An 11,650-nucleotide genomic window follows, 5' to 3' on the forward strand; every position below is an offset into this window, starting at 1 on the left:
GGGTTGAGACTGTGAATCCCAAGAGAGTACTCCAATTTTGCCAACCTGGCCATGAACAATGTACTATAATTCCTAATTCTGGGTCTGGTCAAAAACTAGATATAAGAGAGAATCAAGAGTACCCTGTTTCCTCCTACTTTGTCTTTTCGCTTGTCCCTGAGATACAGCAGAGAGAAGTACTGCAAATCAGCAGTTGATTTGGCTCAGTTATGCCAAACTGCCTTCATGAGGAGCTGATTTACTAATCACTGGTTTTGTGAAATAATTTAGCTGGTCATTTCAGTGTACCATAGAGATGCCTGTTCTGACCTCAAGGAGATAATTGCGCTCCCATTCATTTTTCAAAAATGTAGTATGTGTCAGGCATTTTGTAATGCACTGGGGATACAAATATGAATAATATACACTCTTCTGATTTCAAGGAGTTTGCAGTCAATTGAGGGTACAAATACATGAACAACTCATTACATTACAATTTATTATGCACATTTGGAGATCTGTACAAGATACACTAGACATGCAAAGATAGGACCCTTGGCTTGCCTGGAGAAATTAGAAAAGACTCAACTTTTCTTGAACTAAAATTTGAAGGAAAGGAAGTTTTTCCAGATGACCAAAGGTCATGCATGGCTGTTCCTCAAACTCACCTGCCATTGTGGTAGTGGGTGGCAGGCCACTTGATTCTGTACAAAGAATCAATGCACATTTGGGATTTTTTTTTAAAATTAAAACTCCTTAAAAGGGTAAATATAAAATTATTTTTATCCACTTCTTTATAACCTCATTTCATGTGGTGTTCAGATCCCTGCAATCTAGTCTACTGAGGGTACCAAAGCGTCATATCAGAGGCATGTACACTTAGTTATTATTTCTGGGTTGTAGGGAGGAATATGTAAAGAGGTTAGAGAAAACAAACAAGAGAAGGAGGAAGAATTATGAGAAAAGAAAGAAAAGTGGGGGGCGGAAGATGAAATAGAAAGAAGAGGAAGAAAAGCCTTCTCAGTCCAGGAAATCTCTGTATTTCACATCTAGCTTCCTTGAAGGAGCTGGACATGAAGATTCATGAGCCCAGAGGGGAGGTACAGCACCAAGTCTTGATGTCAAAGAACCGGTGGGCTACACCCTCACGTATCTGCTTAGTCTTCACACCATAGACAATGGGGTTCAGCATTGGTGGCACTGCCACATAAAGATTGGCCAGCAAGATATGGACATGTTGAGGAATATTACGCCCAAAACGGTGGGTCAATAAGGTAAAGAAGGATGGAACATAAAACATAAGGATGACACAGAGGTGGGAGCCACAAGTGCTGAGGGCCTTGGGCTGAGCATCCTGGGAGGGCAAACGAAACACTGCTCGGAGGATTAGTGAGTAAGACACAGCGATGAGGATAACATCCAAGATGACCATGACAATGGGCACTGACTGAGAAGCCATACCAGATGTTAACAGTGATGTCAGCACAGGCTAAACGAGCCACTCCAATATGCTCACAGTAGGAATGAGGAACAATGTTGGTTCGGCAGAAGGGCAGCCGCTTCAGCAAGAATATGACTGAGAAGATGATGCAGAAGCTTCGGGTGATGACGGCCAGAGCAATCCTTCCCACAACAGGCCATGTTAGCACTGTTGTATATCTCAGTGGGGCACAAATGGCCACAAAGCGATCAAAGGCCATGGCTAACAGGATAGCTGACTCCCCCACAAACATCATATGGACAAAGAAGACTTGGGTGACACAGGCATCAAAAGCAATGTTATGTGCTTGAAGCCAAAAGATGGCTAGGGCCTTGGGCACAGTGGTGGTAGACAGCAGGATGTCCGTGATGGCCAGCATTGAGAGGAAGAAATACATGGGCTCGTGAAGGTTATGTTCCATGACAATAACCACTATCAGGATGCTGTTTCCCAGGACTGCAGTGATGTAAATGAGGCAAAGAGGTATTGACAGCCAAATGTGATAAGCCTCCAACCCAGGGATGCCAAGAAGGACAAAAACTGCAGGATGGAAGATGGTAACACTGGTGTGACTCATGATGCACTTTATGGTCCTCTCTATAATGACTTAGAAGCTGATGAGTCTACTGAAAGTGATAGAAACAGAAAGCACTCCTGAATATGTATAAATATCATAAAAGACAGCCTGGACTTCTAAATTGCTGGACTCTCCAGCGGCAAGTACTCCCAGAGAATGTTCACTTGGTGTAGGAATGGCTTCTGGCCCATAGTGCTTCCTTTGCAAATAGAGCTTCTGTGGCAATAATGCTTCAAGTATGAACAGAAGTGGCAGCACCTGCCTGCAACTACCCTGCCCCCAGAGTTTGGCCTCACCCTCCCTTTCTGACCTCATTCTACTATTTCCACACAAGCAGCATTTTCCACCTACCTGTGTTGTACTTGTCCCTTTCCCCAAGATTTTGTTCTGCATTTACCTTTAATTTCCCTCCCCTTCTACTTCTGTTTAACAAAATTTTAACCTTAAAATAACTCCTTAAGACATACCACTTTGTAATGGTCTGTGTTCATAGCAATATATCTCCTTCCTAAAAAACTATTAACTAAACTATATTTTAACTGGGTTATATTTAATCCTATTAAGTTTATCTGGCTATTGCCTTGAACATTTCACAGGACACTTGCACCTCTGGCCCCTTGTGCAAGGGAGTAGAGTATCAAGTGGGAATCCAGGGGAAGCCTAGAGGGGTACATTTCTCCACTCTGATCCAGATTCATATCTTCCCTAATGCAGTGAGCAATGGGGCAGCCAATGAAACTGAGACAGGCAATTTTCATCACCAGCTCCTCATGGACTTCTCATGCTCCTCCTCAAATATTTCTAAACAGGAGCCTCTTGGTTATGTCTGGGCTTCCTTATCTGTAGAAGCCCCCAGGAAAACGATTCTGAGCAAAAGAAATCAATATATTGCCCACATGTAAACCCTGCTGACTCCACTAATACTGCCCTTCTTCCCACCCCACTGTTCCCCAACCCTCAGAAGGAACCATGTTTCCCTGCTGCCAAGAAGGATTAAGTATAGAGCCCTTCTTGGCTTTCCTGCCACTCAGGTAATATTTGTTTCATTCTGAAGTTCTGAACTATCTGTCAGCTATTAGGACTAGGGAAAGAGTGTATGATTAAGAATCTAGAAGGGAACATGAAGAAAAGGGACCACAGAGACAGTAAAGAGAGAATCAGAACTATAAAGGTACCAAATAAACACTAGACTGATCTTCTGATAATGGTATTCAGAGGGCCCCAAAGAAGAGATGCAAAGGAATAAAATCCTCAGTTTATTAGTCCATCCCTCTGCCTCTATGCAAATGAACTTTCTCAGAGCACGGTGGGCTGTGGGGAGGGAGCAATGGGACTCCAGATGGGTACAAGGAAGGGAATAGAGCCAGATCCAGACAAGTAAAGGCCGCAGGCAGGCTAATAATTTGACAGCATTCAAGTCAGTATATTTTAAATATTTGGGCCAGGCACAGTGTCTCATGCCTATAATCCCAGAAGTTTGGGAGGCCAAGATGGGAGGATCGCTTGAGGCCAGGTATTCAAGACCTGCCTAGGTAACATAACAAGACCCTGTCACTACAACACAATTTAAAAATTAGCCGGGAATGGTGGCACGCATCTGTAGTCCCAGCTACTTGGAGGCAGAGGCAGGAGGCTCTCTTGAGCCCAGGAGTTTGGGGCTGCAGTGAATGAGCTATGATGGCACCACCGCACTCCAGCCTAGGTGATGGAGCAAGACTCTGTCTCTTTAAAATATATATATATATATGTATGTATATATATAAAATACATATTATATGTACACATATATGTATATATATATGTGCGTGTGTATATATGTATGTTCAACTTCTACTTAGAAGAGAGGCTGAGCTTTGCTGGAATGAGCACAGAGAAGAAGTCATTAGTAGCATTGCTCTGGCTCTATTTTAAAGTATTGAACTCAAATGTATACAAGCAAAAGCCCCAACAAAAAAACAAATTCATTTTCCTTAGGAGGAAATTTATTGGACATTTATTTTCTCACAACTTTCCCAACCCCTCCAGTTATTAACATACTCCTTCTCAATAAAACAGTAAGACACCTGATATACGTCCTCATCAAAACAAGTCTGCTCTCTGCCTATGACTCTGTTATGTTTTATCACTCCAACAGTGAGATACCAAAGGCAGGGTGGAGAGAGGGGCAATGAGGCCTAGATGGCTGTTAATGAGGTCCTGGAAAGGAGGTTACTGCCCATGGAAAGAAGGACTTTCATTTTATTCAGTGGCGTCTTAGAGCTCCATCAAAGCCCTGCTGCTTCTCTGTCAAGCACCTTTGGAGCGTTCGAGCCTCATTTAGGAAAGAGTTAAGGGTGAGAAGAAAGGAAACTCACAGGCAAAAAGAGGAATATCCAACGTCTCCCAGAAGTACCTCCCAGAGCTCCCAAGAGAACATCCAGCTGAGCGAGAAAAAAAAGAGCCAGAATAGTAGAGATGGAGCAGGAGCCAAGCTAGCTGGGAAAGAACACAACAAAGAAGGTGTAGATATTAAGTTCCGGAGCCAGACTTTCTGCATTCATTTCCCAGTTCTTCCCTAACTAACTAGATCTTGGGCAAGTCACTTTACTTCTGCATGCCTCAGTTTTTTTATCTGTAAGATGTGGATACCAAAAAAAACTTCATGTGGTAATTGTGGGGATTAAATAAGTTTGTATTGAGTGCTCAGAAAAGTAGGTTATTATTCTTGTTTATATCATCATCATCATCATCATTATTACCTCTGGCCATCATTCTCTTGTATTTTTTCCAGTAGGCAAAACACCTTAATGAATATTTAGCAACATTAAAGTCTTATTCTTCATCCAAATATGACCAAAGGAAACTCCTTTCTCAGGAAGAAAGAGGAGGAAAAGGAATGAAGGAAGTGCCCAATGAAAGGAAAATAGCCTGAGACCAGATCTCTCAGATAAACCTGGTGTCTCAAAAACCAGACCCAAGGGCTTTGGGTGGTACACCAGGCATATCCACTACTGATGGACTTAGCTTGGGTGAGGACTACCTGGCAGTCTTCCTGCAAATGCTCTGAAAAACACCCACCTGTCTCAACACAAAGAGAAATTATCTCCATCATTTACAGAAGCCTCAGGAACATTGCAGAACAATGGGAGTCAGCTTCTACTGCAGAACTGAGGAGATTTGGAAGTGGGAATTATAGAGAAGATTTGGTCCACACTTTAAAGGCGAAATGGAACCCACTTCTCCGCAGCTCCTGACCAGACTTCCTAACCAGCTCTATTTTTTGGTAATAACTGTTTCCTCTTTAGGGGGTTATATAAAGGTCTTTTATGTCTTTATGCAATCTCAATTCAGAAGACTCTCCTTCCATCATAACAATGTATTCAAATGTGTTCACAAACCACATGTGATATAATTTTTAGGTAACTATACAGGAGTTGAGTTACCTTTTTGCCGAGTTGTATTATCTAGATATTTATTTCTACAAGTATTAATTTCACTTTGCCATTTTCCTTGTTATGTGCATTTTAGATGTCAAGTATTTTTCACAAGTCTTAGGTTCTTCAAAATGCACAGTCTCTGTACACTAAAGCCATGTCCCTAATGGATAAAACAGCTGCAAACCTCACTACCCCACTGTCCTCTGCTTGTAAGGCTGGTCTCTGTTTGCAGCACAATATATTGCAGGCTTTGTTATAATAAGTGTCATAAGAAATTTGTTTCTAATAACATATAAGGTCTCAAAATTTATAAATTATTTACCCTTCTAATATATTGGGGAAAATTCAGATTTATACCTTTAATAAGCTCACTCTTGCCCATGTGCACTTAAAGCTAGCATGTAAGAAGATGTTTTCATAATCTAAAGCCAGTGCTATCCATGATGCAGAGGCACTAAAATTCCCTTAATTCAGACAACCCTTAACAGTAACTCATGGTTTTTTAATTACTTATTTTTTAGCTGACAAATAAAAATGGTATACATTTATGTTGTACAACATGATGTTTTGATAAATGTATACATTGTGGAATGGCTAAATCAAGCCAATTCATGCTTATTACCTCACATATTTATTTTTTGTTGTTAAAACATTTAAAATCTACTCTCTTAGCAATTTTCAAGTATATAATATATTAACTATAGTCACCATGATGTTCAATAGATTTTTTAAACGTATTCCTCCTAATTGTATTGTTTTTTCATTTGACCAACATCTCTCTAATCACCCCTGAATCTCAAGCCTCTGGCAACCAGCATGATTTACTTTTGTAATGAATAAACATCTTGAGAAAAATTCCCACCTATCCATTTGTTTTACTGTCTATAAAGATTTTGGGTATTTTGCCAAACTTGAGTAAGCATATGGTGATGTATCATGTGTAAGTATCTTCTATGTTCTTGTGATGTAGTAGCAAAAATGTGGAGAACCCCAGCCCCAAAGCACCACCTCTTCCTTCCCAATGTCTATATCTGTTCTACAAGATGCAGGACAAAAAAACAAAACAAAACAAAAAACTAAAAAAAACAAAAACAAAAAACAGAAGAAAGAGGATTTTTCAAGTTTAGACACAAGTGACACCCAGATTACCAAAAGAAAGTTTCCTTAAGACTTTGGGACTGAGGAGCTCATAGCACTAAGTACAGAGCCTGACACATTGTAGGTTCTTGGGAAATATTTGAAAAAAATAAGCCATGGAATTAGTGAATTAATCTTTCTCCAGTAGCTTTGCTTGTTTCCCCAAAACAAGGTGTTGATCAAAACCCAAGCCATTTTAATGAATAGCACCCACTAATATACCCTTCCCTGGTATAATCTGATTCTGATGGCTCTAAAAACTGCCCTGAAACCCTTAAACAGGAAGTTTTCTCTTTCTCATGTGCTCCTGGTGCTTTTCCTTGCCCCTCTCTGCGTTCCTATTCCTATCTCTCATCAGTGTTTACCACTTAAACCCACTGATGTATTTCCCAATGCCCACACTCCCCACTCTATGCTCTGTCATGCTGCAATCCCTCTCTCATCCTTTGTCTCACTGACCCCTTATCTTTCTCCCACATACCCATTTCTTTCTTCACAACTGCAGCCTTTGTCCTTTACAGATACCCCTAAATACACAAACACACACTCTCTCTCTCTCACTCACACACACACACCTGCCAATCCCTCCCTCTGCCACCACCAATGCTCTTAAACTCACCTACTGTATCACAATATCAGCTGAAGGATTGAGAAAATGGTAGGGAAGAGCTGAAAAAAAACTCACTTTGCTTATTCTGAGGAAAGAAGAATGAAAAGAAAAGAGAAAGCTGGTGGCATGAGGAGATGTCACTGTTCCTGCCCTGTACAGGACCCTTATATCTGCACACTGAGAAGCTACATGCTTCCTTCTTCTGGAGGCAGGTGTCGGAGTCACCCCTGGGATCATTGAGCCTGGGGTCAATGAGCAAAAGGAGATACAAAAACACTTCCCCTAGTGCCAACAGGGAACACTAACTCTAGGGATAATTAGTAGCTCCAGACAGAAAGCGCATAAAGTATTAGAAGACACAGCATAGAGCAATGACAGAAATCTCAACAATAAAATAACATAATAACAGCTAACATTTGTTGATCGATTACTATATCCCTGTCACTATGTTAAGTTTTTAACATAAATTATCTTATTTAATTATCAGAACAACCCAATGAGAAAAGGCACCACTATTATGTATCCATTTTGCAGATGAGAAAATGGAGGCTTAGAAAGACTAAGTAGTTGATAAGCAGAAAAGACAAAAGTCCTCAAGTGAACATGTCAAAGTGTTCTGACTCAGTATGAAAACACTCATTAATTCCTCAGAAACTATAATTTTGGAGGAGTAATTTTGAAGCAACCCTACAGGGTCAATCACTGAAGATAAGTTCAAGAAAAAAAGAACAGAATAAATGAAGATTGACTAAAATGTGTGCACCATTCAAAGCAAAATTTATAAGCACGTAAAAAGATGCTCAATGTCACTAATTATCAGGGAAATGCAAATCAAAAATCACAATGCACACCTAACACCCATTAGGATGGCTACCATAAAAAATCTAAAATTTAAATTTAAAAACAGAAAGTAAGTTTTTGCCAGGATTTGCAGACATTGGAGCCCAGAGCACTGTTGGAGGGAATGTAAAATGATACCATCACTGTGGAAAGCAGAATAGTGGTTCCTCAGAAACTTAAAAATACAATTATCATATGATATAGCAATTCTACTTCTAGGCATATATTCAAAAGAATTGAAAGCCAAGTCCTGAAAAGATAATTGTACAACCATGTTCACAGCAGCATTTTTCATAATCGCTAAAACACAGAGGGAACTGTGTCCATCAACAGATGAATAGGTAAGCAAAATATTATATATACCTGCAATGGAATATTATTCAGCTTTAAAAGGGACAGAAATTCTGACATATGCAACAATATGGATGAGCCTTGAAGACATTGTACTAAGTGAAATTAGCCAGTCACAAAAAGACAAGTGGAATCATACAATTCCACTTACATGAGCTACTTACAGTAGTGAAAATTATTGAGACGGAAAGTAGAATGGTGGTTGCCAGGGGCTTAGGGGAAAGGGAATGGGGAGTCATTGCTTAGTAGGTATAGAGTTTTAGTTTTATAAGATGAAAAGAGCTCTGGAAATGGATTGTGGTGATGGTTGCACAATATAGATGTACTTAATCTCACTGAACTATACAATTAAAAAATGGTCAACATGGTAAATTTTATGATATGTAAATTTTACCATAATAGAAAACTGAGGAAAAAAAGTAAATTTACCTTCTATGAGCATTTAATTAAAGTACTCCAACATTGTTGAGAGGAGAATAATTCTTCCCAAATCATCTTGTAACTTTTGGAGCAATGAAATAGCTAGGAATCCAACAATGGGGAAAAGGGGGTAGAATACCAGTGTTAGATATTTACTAAAAAAAAAAAACACAAAAAGTCTTGTACACAAATGTTATAGTGGCTTTATTTATAATAACCAAAAGTTGAGAAAAAAAAAAGAAATGTCCACCAACAGGAGAATGGACAAACCAATTGTGATATATTCATACCATGAAATATTATTCAGCAATTAAAATGAGCAAACTACTAAAACATGCAACAATACAGAATAAACTCAAGATCTTTATGTCAAGTGAAAGAATCCAGATACAAAAGTCTACATGCTGTAGGATTGCATTTATATGAGGTTCTACAACAGATAAAACCTAGTCTACAGTGTAGAAATAAGAATAGCAATTGTCTCTGGGGTGGGAAGAACCAGAGGACATTTCTTTGATGAAAATATTCTACATTCTGAGGTAAGTGTAAGTTACATAGGTGTCTGCAATTGTCCAAAGAACTTTTGGGGGTATTAGTAAAGAAAAAACAGCAATGGAAAGAGCAGAAATATGAGTAAATTCTTCTCATCAGTTCTTTATAATATATGCAATAATTAAAACAAATTATAAACCATCTCATAGTAAAGACAATGATATTTAAAAGTGGAAAGAGTAAAGGAACTTAAATAAAAGTAAAGTTTCCACAAAAGTGGTGAAATATCGATACTAGCAGACTATCATGAGTCACATATGTATATTTTAATACACAAAGCAATCACTAAGAAAATTATACAAAGCAATACACTGAAAAACAGTATAAATCAGGGGTCCTGTGGCCTGTTAGGAACCAGGCCACACAGAAGGAGTTGGGCGGCAGGCAAGCGAGCATTTCCACCTGAGCTCTGCCTCCTGTCAGATCTGCCACACATTACAGTCTCATAGGAGCCTGAACCCTATTGAGAACTGAGCATGTGAGGGACCTAGGTTGCGTGCTCTTTATGAGAATCTAATGCCTGATGATCTAAGGTGAAACAGTTTCATCCTGAAACCATCTGCCCTTCCCCTGTCTATGGAAAAATTGTTGTCCACAAAACTGGTCCCTGGTGCCAAAAAAAGGGTGGGGACTGGTGCTATAAATAAATCAACAGGAAAACCTAAAAATATTCAAGTAACCCACAGAAATGGAAGAAAACAGAAACAGAGGAATAAGACACAGAAGAAACAAAGAGAAAACAATAAAATGGCAGGTAAACCATAACATATTAATAATTGCCATAACTGTAATGGTCTAAATACACCAATTAAAAAACAGATTGGCAAAGTGGAAAAATAAAACATGATCCAACTATATGATGTTTATAAGAATTAACTTCAAATTCAATGACATAGGTAGGCTGAAAATACAAGTTTGCAAAAAATGTATCATGCAACTATTTATCCAAAAAGAAAGCAAGAATGCTAATATTTCAGATAAAGTGGACTACAGGGCAAAGAAAATTACTGGTGATAAAGTCACACATTACAAAATGATAAAGTAATCAATTCACCATGAAGATACAATCTCAAGTATGTAGGCTTCAAACAACAGAGTCTCAAAACATTTTCAGAAGCAAAAACTGAAATAAATGAAGGGAGAAATAGACAAATCCACAATTAAAATTTGGGAACTCAAAAGCCACCTTGCAGTTGAAGTTCTATCTCAGCAACTCATAACAGAACTACAGGGTTCCAAGATGGCCAAATAGGAACAGTTCCAGTCTACAGCTCCCAGTGTGAGTGACGCAGAAGACAGGTGATTTCTGCATTTCCAACTGAGGTACTAGGTTCATCTCACTGGGGCTTGTCGGACAGTGGGTGCAGCACACCAAACGCGAGCTGAAGCAGAGCGAGGCATCGCCTCACCTGGGAAGCACAAGGGGTCAGGGAATTCCCTGTCATAGCCAAGCAAAGCTGTGACAGACGGCACCTGGAAAATCGGGTCACTCCCACCCTAATACTGTGCTTCTCCAATGGTCTTAGCAAACGGCACACCAGGAGATCATATCCTGTGCCTGGCTCAGAGGGTCCCACACCCATGGAGCCTTGCTTATTGCTAGCACAGCAGTCTGAGATCAAACTGCAAGGTGGCAGTGAGGCTGGGGGAGGGGCGCCCGCCATTGCTGAGGCTTGAGTAGGTAAACAAAGCTGCCAGGAAGCTCGAACTGGGTGGAGCTCACCACAGCTCAAGGAGGCCTGCCTGCCTCTGTAGACTCCACCTCTGGGGGCAGGGCATAGACAAACAAAAGGCAGCAGAAACCTCTGCAGACTTAAATGTCCCTGTCTGACAGCTTTGAAGAGAGTAGTGGTTCTCCCAGCACGGAGTTTGAGATCTGAGAACGGACAGACTGCCTCCTCAAGTGGGTCCCTGACCCCTGAGTAGCCTATATGGGAGGCACCCCCCCAGTAGGGGAAGACTGACACCTCACACAGCCGGGTACCCCTCTGAGACGAAACCTCCAGAGGAACAATCAGACAGCAACATTTGCTGTTCAGCAATATTCACTGTTCTGCAGCCTCCGCTGCTGATACCCAGGCAAACAGGGTCTGGAGAGGACCTCCAGCAAACTCCAACAGACCTGCAGCTGAGGGTCCTGACTGTTAAACTAACAAACAGAAAGGATATCCACACCAAAACGCCATCTGTATGTCACCATCATCAAAGACCAAAGGTAGATAAAACCACAAAGATGGGGAAGAAACAGAACAGAAAAACAAAATTCTAAAAATCAGAACACCTCTCCT

General features: G+C 40.2%; 1 protein-coding gene across 1 annotated transcript; it reads right to left on the reverse strand.

Annotated features, from left to right (window-relative positions):
* Positions 1–968: 968 nt before the first annotated feature.
* On the reverse strand, positions 969–2,935 carry LOC466412 (olfactory receptor 52B2). Its single transcript, XM_009459802.4, is given in 2 exon segments — positions 969–1,426; positions 1,428–2,935. Coding segments are annotated over 2 exon segments (975 nt in total). The 5' UTR covers positions 2,037–2,935; the 3' UTR covers positions 969–1,060.
* Between the last annotated feature and the right edge of the window lie 8,715 nt (positions 2,936–11,650).

The sequence above is a fragment of the Pan troglodytes genome, chromosome 9 (assembly GCF_028858775.2).
Source record: "Pan troglodytes isolate AG18354 chromosome 9, NHGRI_mPanTro3-v2.0_pri, whole genome shotgun sequence".
Classification (NCBI taxonomy): domain Eukaryota; kingdom Metazoa; phylum Chordata; class Mammalia; order Primates; family Hominidae; genus Pan; species Pan troglodytes.